The 14,278-nt window shown below is 48.6% G+C and overlaps 2 protein-coding genes across 2 annotated transcripts, besides 22 other annotated features; one reads left to right on the top strand and one right to left on the bottom strand.

The window, feature by feature from the left end:
• The first annotated feature begins 812 nt into the window (after window positions 1–812).
• Window positions 813–836: a microsatellite.
• Window positions 837–1,133: 297 nt separating this feature from the next.
• Window positions 1,134–1,162: a microsatellite.
• Window positions 1,163–2,141: 979 nt separating this feature from the next.
• On the top strand, window positions 2,142–3,467 carry PVX_113340 (calcium antiporter, putative; the record flags this gene model as incomplete). The annotated part of the gene is made up of 1 exon (XM_001616010.1): window positions 2,142–3,467. One exon carries the CDS (start codon window positions 2,142–2,144, stop codon window positions 3,465–3,467), a length of 1,326 nt encoding a protein of 441 aa, XP_001616060.1.
• Window positions 2,203–2,256: a microsatellite.
• Window positions 3,059–3,082: a microsatellite.
• Window positions 3,468–4,302: 835 nt separating the features above from the next.
• On the bottom strand, window positions 4,303–11,932 carry PVX_113345 (ARID/BRIGHT DNA binding domain containing protein; the record flags this gene model as incomplete). Its single annotated transcript, XM_001616011.1, has 3 exons — window positions 4,303–4,690; window positions 4,711–4,951; window positions 5,156–11,932. 2 exons carry the CDS (start codon window positions 11,930–11,932, stop codon window positions 4,787–4,789), a joined length of 6,942 nt encoding a protein of 2,313 aa, XP_001616061.1. The 3' UTR covers window positions 4,303–4,690; window positions 4,711–4,786.
• Window positions 4,617–4,645: a microsatellite.
• Window positions 4,946–4,969: a microsatellite.
• Window positions 5,680–5,727: a microsatellite.
• Window positions 5,818–5,843: a microsatellite.
• Window positions 5,931–5,963: a microsatellite.
• Window positions 6,155–6,197: a microsatellite.
• Window positions 6,160–6,180: a microsatellite.
• Window positions 6,857–6,883: a microsatellite.
• Window positions 7,265–7,295: a microsatellite.
• Window positions 7,489–7,536: a microsatellite.
• Window positions 8,170–8,205: a microsatellite.
• Window positions 8,206–8,226: a microsatellite.
• Window positions 9,510–9,530: a microsatellite.
• Window positions 10,831–10,851: a microsatellite.
• A 140-nt stretch (window positions 11,933–12,072) lies between the features above and the next one.
• Window positions 12,073–12,109: a microsatellite.
• A 393-nt stretch (window positions 12,110–12,502) lies between these two features.
• Window positions 12,503–12,524: a microsatellite.
• Window positions 12,525–12,665: 141 nt separating this feature from the next.
• Window positions 12,666–12,688: a microsatellite.
• Window positions 12,689–14,043: 1,355 nt separating this feature from the next.
• Window positions 14,044–14,078: a microsatellite.
• Window positions 14,079–14,278: the final 200 nt, after the last annotated feature.

Here is a 14,278-nt window from a genome sequence, read left to right as displayed (position 1 = left end):
GAAGCAAACGACAGCGGGATTCACCCCTGCTCCCTCGATCGTGATGCACAACAAGGGAATGGCAGCTCGCTCGCCCGAATGGAACGATTAGCTTCCAAATTGGAGCCTCGCTAGGGAAAGCCATTTTCGCACTACTCAAAGACAACTCTCCATTCTCCTTTTCTAAAGTGCTACCCCCTCCCTTACCGCATATGCGCAGTCACTGCCCCCTCGCGCGCCATTCGTTGCGTTGTCCGCATAACTGCATCGTGTGGCCCCTCCAGAGGAACCCCAAACAGCACGATTTACAAACCAAACAGGTGCGTAAAATTGCAAATGGTGGGAGAATACAAAATTCGAAAAAGGGCCCCCCTTCGGAAAGATAAATTATATTACATCTTTAAACTGACGTTTGCATGCTGAGCGGTTAGGGGGGGATATCTCACACGTTTGTTTGGCCAACAATGGTGAGCTACCCAATCGATTGCTTTCTCTCCCCCCCACAAATGCACACTTTCTCAACTGGCTAGCTGTACCACCTTAAGGCTAAACACATCGCTCAAATGTAATATAGTGAAAGGGGATAATTCCAAACGATTCCCCAAAAAAATAAAGTAAAAAAAAAAAAAAAAACAAAGTTCACAATTCGAAGTCAAGTTCGTTGTGCCAATTTACGTTACCTAATTTTCCTGCACACCCGGTCCGGCCTCACATAAGTAAAACCCCTCCAGGGGGGAACAACCCTTTGGGGTCCCCACCCCCCGCAAACGTACCGTCGTAAAAGCCACTCCTGCGTTACTGCTGGTAATGCAATACCCAATAGGGTAATCGCAAATGGGGGGAAATATCCCGCCACGAAATGAATACTTGTGTAAACTGCACATGAATATAAAAACGTTTAGAAGAACGTATGAACTCATGTATCGTATGCACCCCTCCTGGTGAATCGCCTCCTTGCACCACTGCAAAAAAAGGTATCCTCTCGAACGTATTCGACCCCCAGTGGGAACGCACAAAAGGGGTGTAGAAATCCCCGCCCCCCAAAGCCACACATATCTGGTCTGCATGTCATTATCCTTTTTTTTTTTTTTTTTTTTTTATATTTTTGGGGGAGATTTAAAAAAAGTCCTTTCAAACCTTCCCCTTTGCGATTTTACCCCACGTTCATTTAGCAGGGAAAAAAAAAAAAAAAAAAAAAAGAGAAGGTAATGTAGGCGAAGCTTGCTCAAAAAGCAATTCCGCGCAGGTCACTTCGCTTGGCCGCGTTCGCCACCCTAGGGATCTCCCTCAGAGCGAATTTCGTGAGCCATCCGCTTTTTGCCATTTGTGATTTACTTGTTTTGCATAAATGTGCTTTTGGTACATTTTGTGTATTCTGCGTATTCCTCACATTTTGCGTACTTTGTTTATTTTTTTTTTTTTCCTCTTCGCTCCCTCTGCCCTCATTTGGCATGCGCGATTTTACCCAGCCGACCAACTTCCGTACCCCCCAAAGAGATAACTTCCGGTTGGCCATTTTTCCTCCCCCCCCCTGTGGATACGTGAACCTTTGCGCGGAGCTGCGCTTATGTGTGCCGCCAAATTTTGCACTTGGGGGTATATCGTTCCTCCTCGGCTCCAATTCCCCATTGTTCACCTTCGAGGTTCTCAGGCCACATCACAGCTCTCAAATCGCACCTAGGAGGGTAGCGAGGCAAACCGAGATATGCCTCGTTTTATTTCCCCGCCGTGCTCGCCCCGACGCTACGGAAAAGAAAAGGGAAGGCCACCCCTACTCTTTTCACGATTAAAAAAGTAGTTTTTTTTTTTTTCTTTCTTTTTTTTTTTTTTTTAAGTTGTGATTTTTCGCCCCCTCGCGCTGTACAAGCGAATATTTCATATCCACGCTGCGAACTTCCTGCTCCCCCTATCACCGCAACGTGGATCGTTGTACCGCTTAGCCGTTGACCCTTCGATTGCCATTGTTGCTTGCCAAACCTTTTGTAGTCATCTCTTGTACATGTTTGCTTAGTGATTAGCCCAACCCGTCGAGTCGCCCCCCCCAGGGATATATCCTACACCTTACCCCTGGGCAGCTACGCCGTTACGCCCCTTCGCTGCCCCTTCGCTGCCGCTTTGCAGCCGCCTTCCCTCACCACTGCTTCCCCCCCGCGAGAACCAAAATGGTTATGGGCAGAGTGCGCGCCACGTCTTACGTAAGACGCACAATTTCGCAGCCGCTGAACAAAAACGTGGCCCCAATCAAAAGCTCCAAAAGCACAACGGGCCTGAACGACACAAATTTAATACGAAACAAAAACCTGCACCTGCAACTGCTATGTAACAACAAAACGCCCAATGGAGGAGTTGATGATGATCTCGAGCAAAATTATGGCTACAGAGAAATAGGGGCATATTATTCGCTCAAAAAAAGTGACGTCACAGGGATATACAATATGCTAAAAAATAAATTAAATATATTTTTAATTTTTGTGCCAATAGGAATTATAAGTTACCTCATAGGGTGCAAAGACATATACATTTTTTTTTTTAACTTCATGGCGTTGATACCTCTGTCAGCTCTGATGGGACATGTTACAGAAGATTTGGCCCTGCACACAGGAGAAATCATTGGCGGTTTGTTAAATGCTACTTTTGGCAATTTGATGGAAATGATATTTTCCATTCAGGCCTTAAACGCTGGGTTGATAAATGTCGTGCAGGGGACACTCCTCGGGAGTATACTCTCCAATTTGCTGCTAGTCCTTGGTATGTCCTTCTTCGCAGGTGGCCTATATCATCATGTGCAAAAATTTAATGAAAAAGGAGCAACGTGCAGCACGTCCCTGTTGCTCCTTTCCAGTCTGGCCATAACCATTCCGACCGTCTCATCAGTTACCACAAACAATAACGTAGAAGTACTTTTAAAAGTTTCCAGAATAACTGCAGTTTTGATTTTTTTAACCTACTGCTTATTTCTGCTGTTTCAGCTGTATACGCATATATCGCTATTTCAAGACAAAGAAATGACTGAAGAAGTGCCACAGCTGTCCGTCCTCGCAGGGTCCATTTTTTTAATCCTCATAACTGTCCTTGTAAGCGTCCACTCGGAATATCTTATTACCACTATCGAAGCAGTCGTCAAGTATTATAACATATCTGAAAATTTCATTGGAGTTATTCTTTTGCCCGTAGTTGGTAACGCCACGGAACATTTAACAGCCGTTACGGTGGCTATAAAAAACAAAGTCGACTTAACCATGGGGGTAGCCGTTGGATCCTCTGCACAGATTGCCCTTTTCGTTGTCCCAGTTACTGTTCTTTTTGGCTGGATTTTAAATAAACCCATGACCCTCGCCTTTTCGCCCCTCTCCAGCGTCATTTTAGTCATTTCGGTCATCGTCACCATGGCCATTGTGCAAGACGGGGAGAGCAACTGGCTGGAGGGGGTTCTCCTCATCACGGCGTACCTCATCGTGGGGGTCGTCTTCTGGTTCGACACGTCGTGAAGGTGTCCAGAAAGGGGAACTAATTGAAAGGCAGAGCAAGCGGAATAGGCAGATTAAGCGGAATAGGCAGATTAAGCGGAATAGGCAGATTAAGCGGAATAGGCAGATTAAGCGGAATAGGCAGATTAAGCGGAATAGGCAGATTAAGCGGAATAGGCAGATTAAGCGGAATAGGCAGTTTAAGCGGAATAGGCAGATTAAGCGGAATAGGCAGATTAAGCGGAATAGGCAGATTAAGCGGAATAGGCAGATTAAGCGGAATAGGCAGAATAATCAGACTAAGCAGAATAAACAGACTAAGCAGAATAAACAGACTAAAAATAACTGCGCAAAATGGAGTAAAAGTGCCTTGCCGTTCAGGCAAAAGGGACCAAATAGCTAGCCATTTTCACCTTGGAAAAAAAAAAAAAAAAAAAAAAAAACTGCACATGTTAAACAGCCATTTTCACCTTTTAAAAAAAATGACCTCTTTTAATTTGCACATTTGATGTCCACACGCTATGCATTTTTTGTTCATTCCCCATTTTATTGTTTTTTTTTTTTCTTTTTTTTGTTAATTAATACGCTGCAGGAGATACGTACGTAGAATAGACTCATTTTGGTATCTCCCCAAGCCCCTTCTTAAAACTACCTCCCTTTCGTAGTGTCTCCCATTAACCTATGCAACTGCGCATGCGGGTGGGTATTTAAGTCACACTGGCGTGACCGCCGCGCAGACGTGGCATGCGCGCTTCCTTCGCTGTCCGTTTGGGGCGTTTTAAAAAACGACTTACGCGGGTGAGCAGCAACAGCGGCACAACTGCCAGTTCGTCACTTCTTCAGCCATCAAACTCGGCGAAGTCTAATTCATTGAAATAAAAAGTGCACACGCGCGCGCGCGCTCCATGTAGCAAAGTTCGCGCCACGTAGCAAGTTGACGGACGCGCATGTGGAGTAAGTTTGGGGGGAAAAATCAATGGGTAGGTGCGCGTGCGGATAAACATGCCGATAAGTAGGCCAATAAACAGGCCAATAAATACGCCGGTGAATATGTGCGCTCACACGCTGGTAGACACGCGGGCAAATAACCAGCTATCTGCTTAGCCCGGCAAGGGGGGTGCCTCCTTAGCAGTGTGCGACGAGGCGGGGCTCCCCTCTTTCTGAGTACAAATCCACAAAAAAAAAAAAAAACAAGAAAGAGTGCGAACCACGGGGAAGTAGCAACTGGCGTCAATTCGATTCACCTAGCTGCGTTCCGCTTCACCTAGCTGCGTTCCGCTTCACCTAGCTGCATCCCGCTTCACCTAGCTGCATCCCGCTTCACCTAGCTGCATCCCGCTTCACCTCGCTACGTTCCGCTTCACCCTCTCAATCTTGACCAACCGGGAGTCAAAGCACGAGTCGAGCTTCTTCCCACTGCGCTTCTCCCGCATGAAGCTTCTAAAGTAGTACTCCTTCAGTATGACCCACAGGGACCGACTGATGTCCGTCTGGATGAACGCCATCTGCTCGGGAAAAAAAAAAAAAAAAAAAAAAAAAAATGACTAAACCGTTTCGCGGAGGATGGGCAACGTACGTGCGACTTGCCCCAGTTGGAGGTTCCCCAAAAAGGAGTACCAAACGGGTTGTTAGTTAACATTATTATGGGCACCGCTCCAGGCTGGCCCTCCAAACGCACAAAGACAGTTTCGCCGCTACACACGCCCTACCTGCGTCAGCAACGGGATGTGGGGTGACAGACACTGCCATAAGATGCGGTGAGAAGATAGGAACAAAAAAATGGGCACTATGGAATGCGCGTAAATGCTAAGTCTCTGTACTTCCGTATTCTCAGACATGACGAAGTCATACGAAAAGGCAACTGTGGTGCAGTACTGATTGATGAATTGGTTTTTTATATTTTCACACATTTTCATGTCCTTGGCAGGGCTAGAAATGGGTAAATTGTCTAAGGCGTATAAAAGCAAATTGTCGTGTAAATAGAAAACTTTATTTTCAATGTTGGAGAAATACAACTCCTCTTTTTCCTTCTCCATTTCTTCGCTGTGCATCCTCCAGTTTTTTAAAATGACTTGTACCCTCCTGCTGTCCACCAGCATTTCCTCCTTCTCGTTTATATTCGCGCAGTTGAAAATGCTTTTAAAGTAAATGGACTTCTTCAGGAAGAGCAACATGGTTTTGATGAAGATTTTTTCGAGGAGCTCCTTCCTCTCCTCCGTCAGTTCTTCGTGCGCGGTTTCCCGCGGCTCTTCCTGCGCGCCTTCGCGTTTGACCTCGTGCTTCACTTGGCACTTCACATGGCACTTCACTTCGCTCTTCACCTCTCCGCCGCAGTCGCCGGGGCACTCTCCGGTGTAGTCACCTATGTTCTCGCCGCTCCTCTCGCCGTTCCTCTCGCCGCTGATCGCGCCGCAATCCTCCCCCGGGGCGGGCAGGTCCGAAAGCCGCCTCTTCTTGCACACGTGGTCGGCGCTGGCGGCTCCCTCCCCGGGCGCCGCGTCGTCGCCGCCCCTGACGCAGCTCCCCATAGAGGAACGCACCCCGCCGGTCTTCGCACTGACAAAGCCCGTGGCCAAAAAGTCAGGGTCGTAGGTAACCAGCAAGTACAACGCAGACAGGGCCGTAATGATAAGTGTGTGAGAAACGGGGATATCAAAGTAAAGATAAATGTACAATGGGAAGGAACACAAACGAAGGAAGGACAACATGTAAGAGTGCAAAGGCATCACATCATTTTCAATCATACGAATGATGAGCTTCATCATCGTTTCGAGGAAAAGAAATCCATTGTAATTTAAAATGCACAAGGGAACACTTAAATAAGTGTAGGTACACTTCACATTTATTGTTTCATTTAAAATCCAAAAAATAAAGGAGACATGTAACATCCTCTTCGGAATTAAATACAAAATGTGCGTTAATATGTTTAAGGACAATATGGCAATGTTCAGGTGACTATTAACTCGCTTATACACTTTTAAAAGAATTTTTTTTGTAATTTCGTGCAAATCCAGGATGATATATTTTTTAAATTTTTCCTTTTCTTCACAATTGAGTGGACCCCTATACTTGTACTTTCTCATTAAAAACTCGTAATCAATTTTTTTATAAATATTATATTTTTTGTTGTTTCTTCTGAATATTTTTAAAAACAGTTTTTTTATTTTTTTCCTGTATTCCATTCCGCTCAGTTGGTCTGTCCCTCCCCCCATCCCCGGGGGGGCCTCCGTCTCTTCCCTTTCGACTTTCTCTGCCGTTTTCGCAGCCCCATTGTGTGCGACGTTTTCCCCATTGGGGTCCCCCTCCAAATGGCTAGGGAAGCAGTTTATTTTATCCTCCCTTAAGTTCTCCCGTTCGGTATTCCCCCCAAAGTGAGTATCCCCCGAGTGAGCATCCCCCGGGTGATAAAACTCCCTTGACCCCCCTGTGCGCGCCTCCGACTGAATGAACAGCTTATTCTTCCGATCGAAATGGGCCGTAATTTTCAACTTACTTGTGCGTTGCAAAAACTGGGAAGGAAAAAATATGTACTTGAGGGAAATGCTTCTTCCCAATTCGTTGTTTAATATGTCTACACATATGAACATGTTCAGGTAAATATTCTGTATGGCCTTCTCATGGAAAATAATATTTTCGAAATTTTTTAAAAAAATTAATTCAAAGATGCTCAGAAATTTGCTTATGTCAAAATAGTGCAGCAGTTTGTTTTGTTTTATTTTTTTTTCTTTAAATATTTTTTTCATTTCCTCGTATACCTCCCTTTTCATGTTTTTAAAGAGCCTTTTCATTTCTTGCTTGTGGTTTTGCTCACCGTCCTGCGTACTGTCCTGCCAATTGTCCCGCTTCCCATCCCGCTTGCTGGTGTGTGCCCGTGCGGTGCCGCACTTTTTGCAAATTTTCTCCTCCTCATGGATTTTCCCATTTGGGCTCCCACATTCGGCGCTCACCAGCAGGTTATTTTCCTTCCTGATTGTTTCCTTCTGGGTTGTCGTCGCCCCCTCCTGCTTCCTCATTTGGTGGTCTCCCCTGGAATGGCCATTCCTTCCATCATCTCCGTTCGGGGCGTAGTAAAGGCTGCTTATCACCCCGTCGTGATTAGCGGGGAAGTCATGGCCGTACGGGCTCCCACTAAAGGGGCTCCCACTAAAGGGGCTCCCACCAAAGGGGATGCCGTCCCCCTGGCCGTTGTAGGTCCTCTCGAATTGCTCTCCACCTACGGGACTGCCTCCCATTGGGATCACGTGGCTAGTCATGTTATACATGCCTCCCACCAAAAGGGGGTCATTCCCACTCTGCATCATACCTTCGACCATGCCCGGATGCGGGTATCCCCCATAATTGCTTTTACTCATCTGCCGGGGGGAAGATTCCTCACCCCCATTTTTGTTAACTACATGAGAAAGAGCAACGTCATCACACTTGTGCTCCCCCCCTCTGCCGTAATTCTCTGCGCTCCGATTGTCACTTAAATGGTGGCTACTCGAAGTAGTGGCACCTTCCAAGGGGTGCAGCTGCATGCCCACACCGCTTCCCCCATTCGGGGTAGCCCCATCCTCGTTGTCCTTCTGAACGGGTGGGTCATCCGTTCGCTCGCCTACTACGCCAATTGTAGCACCCTCTTCTTCCTTCACCATCACCTTCACCTTCATCTCTTTTGCAAAACCGTCATCCCCACAAACGGCTTCGTTATTCTGCCTGATGAGGAGGCCCTTCCCATCTGCGCTTCCATTTGGCGCATCGCTCGAACCGTTACTGGGGAAATTACTATCGCATAGGCTCCCCCCTTCTGGGTAAAGCCTCTCCCTTGTGCAACCAACACCTTGTGCTTTCTCCAAATCTACGTCGTCCCTCACCTGCTGGGTGACATCTCCGTTGGGCACACTTCCTACATGAGGTGGCCTATCGTCAGCCATGAACGGCTCCTCACTCTGCGGCATGGAAAAATTGGCAGTCTGCAGAGAAGAGGACCCCTCCTCACGAATGGGGGGCACTTCGCTACTGGGGGGGGGAGAATAACCGCCAACGCTGCTCAGGTGGCTGCTCTTAAGCTTATCACACGCGTTGGTCTCCCCGTTCGGCCACGCCGCCCCCTCGCTTGGCCCATTTGCGTCCCCCTTGAGAAGCGCCGCAGTGGCTACCTGCCCCGTCCAACCACCCCCATCTGCCGCTCCCCCCCTGTCACACAGATTCGTGGTGGTCTCCTCTTCATCCCCCTGAGCCTTCACCCTCACGAGTGCATCCTCCCCGAGCAGGTCGCCCCCCCCTTCCATCATTTTCTTCTTAACGCTCAGAATTTTGGCATACCCCCTAGTCATGCCCCTACTTGGAGCAACCTCCTTCTTGACGACTCCCCCTTTGCAACTACACACGCTACAGCCTGATGCAGAATCGGACGAGTCGTCGGACCAGAACTCCTTCTCGGCAGTTCTTCCGGACAAGAGGTGACCTCCCCCTCCCCCATCATCCTTCCCACCCCCTTCATCCACATTTATTTTTTCACTCCCTTGGCTGCCCCTACCCAGTTCGTTCATTTTAGTCTCCTCAGGCATATCATCACAGGTGGAGTTTCCCCCAAGGGCCTTTTCCCTCTTAAGGTTTTCCCTAACCATTCCGCTATCCATTTTGTTAAAGGCACCACCTGCATGTGTAGTCCCCCTACCCCTGGATGCTTCCACAATGTCTCTCTCTTCCCCTAGGGAGCCTTCCCTAACGTCATCACTTTTTTTATTGCAAAAATAAAGGCTATACTTTCTCGTTTGGAAAATGTTATTTATGATATACAAAATTAGGAAGACAAATTCTTGGCTGCTCTTTCGCATGAGAGATTTCTTGGATTCCTCTTTATCTCTGTATAGACTGTCCGCCGATTGGTTTCCTCCTCCCTTGGTGGTGGTGCCGCCCGTAATTATATTTTCGATGTCCGAGCTGTTTACACTGCTGGGGGGGTTGGAGCTCCAGGGGGGCGCCTCTTCCCAGTCGCTTCCGCCGTCGGGCGAGCTGGTTCCCTCCCCGGCGGATTCCTCCCCCGAGGGGGTTGCCTCTACTGAGCGGTTAGCCTCCGCTGAGCGGTTCGCCTCTACTGAGTGGTTCACTTCTGACCTCCCCCCTTTGCTGCCCCCTTCTGACCCCCCCGCGCGCCTGATTTTGCGCCTCTTATCCCGGCAGTACCCACTGTAGGACAGGTACAACCGCGCGATCTCGCTGACGTTCACTTGCTCGCTCAGCAGCGCCCCCATGATGGCGCTCCTCCCCCCCTGGGGAGATCCCTTCGGAGCGTTCCCTCCGCTGCAGTCCAAACTGTCTCCCCCTGGAGATGAACATACAGCGCACCCCATGAGGTGCTCCCCCTCCGCTGTAGCCGCCAAACCAGTGTAATCATCACCGCGCACACTTGTAAGTCCCTTCCCAGGTGCCCATCCATTACGATCCGATAGGTAATCTGCAAAACTTTTTACCATTATGTCTAGTGCCCTCTCCTTCATACTCACCTTGGAGTAGAAAATGATGAGCATCTCATCCAGCACTTGCAAAAGCATACAGATGGTTATCCTAATTTGCATTCTAGAAAGGGATAGGTCATTCATGGCCGATAGGCTATACAACACGTTCAGGCAAAATATAAAATCTGCTACCTTTTCTTTTCTTCTCTTCAATCCAAAGAGGATTCTATAAATGTCGGTGCAGTTCCTCGCGTCTATGTTGCTGTCGTTCCTTATCTGCAGTCCGTAGGGCAATGACCCTGGGTAGCCTTCCAACGCCAAAAGGTTCGCCTGGCTACCGGCTCCCACCATCAGCTTCTCATTCGGGTTCCCTGCGAAGGGGTTCCACTTGACGTTCCCATCATAGGGGGGGTAGTAATAACCCTGGTACTGCTCCCCCCCGTAGTTGCAGCCGTAGTTCACTCCGTAGTTGCTTCCGAAATTGCTGCCATAATTGCAGCCGTAGTTTACGCCGTAATTCACTCCGTAGTTCACCCCCTGCCGCGCACCGCCATTTGCACTATGCACACCACTGCCGATATAGGCACCCATGCTGCTCGAGACGATACCCCCTCGGGGGGGGGTGCTAACACAATTGTAACCCTCCAGCGAGTTTTCAATCGAGTGGGGCGTCCCAACGAGGCCCACTGACCCATAATGAAAAAAATAATTCCCCATGTTGGCGCTTCTGCTGAGGTCACTTCTGCTGAGGTCAGCTCTGCCAAGTTCTCCTCTGCCAAGTTCTCCTCTGTTAAGCTCACCTCTGATGAGCTCCCCCCTGCCAACCGCAGCGACCTCGTTCAGACTGACCACTTGGTTGCTACAAAGGTACTTCCCCCTGCCCATCGAGCTCGCATCCACGTAACTGCTCGGTTCGCCGGTCGCCGCCACCGCATAGGGCAGCTCCCCGCCGTAGCTGTAGTACCCTCCGGCGCCCCCATTCACCTCGTGAAAGGAACCCACGTGGTAATTGGGGTAGACTGCACAGTTTGGGCAGCCAGCGCAGTTTGGGTAGCCAGCGCAGTTGGGGTAGCCAGCAGAGTTTGGGTAGCCAGCATAGTTTAGGTAACCTCCCCCGCTGATGACCCCCCCCCCGTTTGCGTAATTTGCGTAATTCGCGTAATTCGCGTAGGCCCCATAACTGGCGAGGTTAACATCCGCCAGGCGCATCGGCCGCATGTCCGCGTCGGCGAAGTCCCCTTCAGTCTTAAAGCTGCGCTTCTTAGTGAGTCCCTTCTTGTGGCTGCTTTTGCTTTTGCTCCGTTCAACTGGACTGCTGCCCATGCTCATCTGTGTCTGCATGCTGTCTCCACCATACCAGGGTGCACTCCCATCGAGGTAGTCCTCCAAGCAGTAGGCACTTCCCTTCTGGTGGAGGTTGTCTTTCCACAGTTTCGCCGAGGGGGTTACATTATACACATCCACGTATGTAGGATTTACGTTTCCGTTACTACCATATGGGTGTAACGTTTTACAGGAGCCCTTCGCACTTCCCATCAAATGCTCCACGTTGTTAATGACCCCCGGATGAACCATCCCCCCGGGGATGCTCACACCGGTCAGCTGCTCCGGACGTCTCAAGTTATGCATATGCGTCTCTGTCTTCAACTTCTTATTATTAGCTTTACTAACGGACATTTTTTTATTATACCGTACGTCGACACTGCTGGGGGTTTTCCCCGCCCGGAGCTTCTTCGGGGATACCTTTCCCTTTTTTAGATTATCATGGATTCTTTCAAACTCCCTAAGATAGGTGAGGTAGTACTCCTTAATACATTTGATGTCTTCAATTAGTTTTATATTTTTCTCTTTATTTATGAGGCCAAACTCCCTGGCTATTTTAATCCACTTGGAGTTTCTGCTGACACAGGAGTACCCCCCATGGCTCAGCACACTCAGGTACAAGTCATACAGCTCGATGCCCATGCCCTCGATCAGCGGCGGGATTTGGCTTATGTCGCTTTCGTAGTACTCCTGGTACTTCCGGTAAAACTCGCCCCTCTCCATGGTGGTCAAGCGGTGAGGTGGTCACGCGGGGAAGCGGTCACGCAGTGAGGTGGTGAAAGAATGCCACGCGGAAACGGTGCTGCTAAGGAAACGATGCCGCTCAGGGTGCACACGTGGTGCAGGAGACGCCAACACCGCTGCCCTAACGAAGACAGCGTGCGGCTCACTGCCCTGCAAAAAGGCGCTTACTCGTTCTGGCTTCTTTCTTTTTTTTCTTTCTTTTTTTCCTTTCCCCTTTGTTAGGAGCCTCTAGCCCGCCCGCTGGACTCCCTGCCACCAAGTAGTGTAACACGCACTTCTGTTCTTTCACACGTGTGTTGTGTGTGTGTGCCTACCTCTACGTGGCATACGGCACGCCGCCAGCCGCCAACCGCCAGCCGCCGGCGAGTAGCCCACTCTGGGGGAGAGTCTCCTCGAAGGGAAGCGGCCCTCCCCCTCTCCCCCTCCAGTGGCACAACGAGGGAGGGAAGGCACACTAAAGCGAATGGCAAACTGGACTGCGCTATGTTATCCCCCAACCGCTCCTCTTCGCGAGCACATACAAATGAACCCTCTATATCAATTTTGCACATAAAGAGATGTTGCGAAGAGGTGGAAATGGGTAGCTACGCAGGGGAAGGGGGTAGCAGAACAACCGAAAGGTACGCCGATATAGGGGGATTAAAACAAACGGGGCAAAACTGTGCTGATGTAAAGGTATGCACGTATGGGAGCTACTTCAGGTTGGTCTCTCCCCCCTCCCTTTAGGCCAGCTGCACTTTCTCAAGCGTGTGGGCATAGAAGCTCTCCCATGTAGACTCTCCACCCCCCCTCTCCGGCTGGAGAGAATCCCTCCAACAGGTACAATTCTTGGTGGGGGTTAAGAAAGATAGGCGACCAGCATCGCGTATCCCTCTCCCCCACCAACAAAAAGGAGGCACATACAGGTAGGTGCAGCTCCCTAGGCACAATCATGAACGTCAGCGTGCGGGTGGGAATACAAGCGAGCGTGCAAGCGAGCGTTCAAGCACGTAATACATACAAATGTATATATGTACATATGTAAATATGTATATATATGTATACATACATATGCGTAATGCCAGCACGCACTTAAGTAATTCCTCTTTCGCGGTTAAAAATCAAAAAAGCTAACAAAAAAAAATAAAAATAAAATGTATCTTTTCAGCATACGAAGAGAAGAGCGTGTTATTTTTTTGCGCTCTTTGCTTTTTTTTTTTTTTTTTTTTTGTTTTTTTACGTTTCTTAATTTTGTTTCTTAATAAATCCTTTCGTCATATCGTCATATCGTCATTTCGTCGTTTCGTCATTTCGTCATTTCGTCGTTTCGCCATTTCGCCATTTCGCCATTTCGTCATTTCGTCATTTCGTCATTTCGTCATTTCGTCATTTCTTAATTTGTCACTTCTTACCCATTTGGCTTTTTTTTTTTTTTTTTTTTTTTTTTGCTGCGCTTGCCCCAAAAAATTGCCTCGACGAAAAAAAGCAAGTTCAAAAATGTAAACAAAAAAAGGGGGACTCCTCAGCGAAAAAATCGCACAAAAATGGAAAAAAAATGAACAAAAATGGATGGCAGTGTTTTTCCAACTGAATGGCACAAAAAAGGGTTTACGTGAAGCCGCCTTACGCATTAAAAGGGGGAGTTTTCGAATGTTTTGCTATTATTTACTATTATTTGGCATTATTTGGCACTATTTGGCATTATTTGGCACTATTTGGCATTATTTGGCACTATTTGGCATTATTTGGCATTATTTGGCATTTTTCTGGCTTCGTTCATTTTCTTTATTTTTTTCCTTCCTAAAGACATAGAACTGCCAACCGGCTTGTACTTATAAATCGACAAGGCTCCAATTTGTTCGAAGCCGATAGACAGACACGCATAGGCGAAGCAGATTATCTGCCCAGCCAGGGGTGCCCTAGCGCAAGAACACCAGGTGTGGTGTGCCTGCGTACGCAGCTGTGGGGATTTGTTCCTTCGAGAAAGTGGTTGGAGTGGTTAGAAGCATCCCGGTGGGTGTAGTCACCGCGCCGCTTCTCATGGACGGAAGGGGCACCCTGCAGGTGAGCTTCTCCAAGCGCGTGGTTCGGAATAGGTCCAGCGCCCCCAGGGGCATACATGGATAGATAGAAGCGTAAGGGCACACACACACTTTAACGTGCTAACATACTAACGTGCGAACGTGCGAACTTACATTGGTACCACCTTCGGCACATCGCATCAGCTTGGCGTATTCTCACTCCCTCCCCTGCATGCAACCGCTTCGTCAACCGTGAAGGGGGTAGACTCCAACTGATAAGGGGACCTTTCTTCCCTTTAAAGGGTGCGGCGAAAAAATTGGGAAT

The sequence above is a fragment of the Plasmodium vivax genome, chromosome 11, assembly GCF_000002415.2.
Source record: "Plasmodium vivax chromosome 11, whole genome shotgun sequence".
Lineage (NCBI taxonomy): Eukaryota > Apicomplexa > Aconoidasida > Haemosporida > Plasmodiidae > Plasmodium > Plasmodium vivax.
This window is presented reverse-complemented; position numbering and strand designations above follow the sequence as displayed.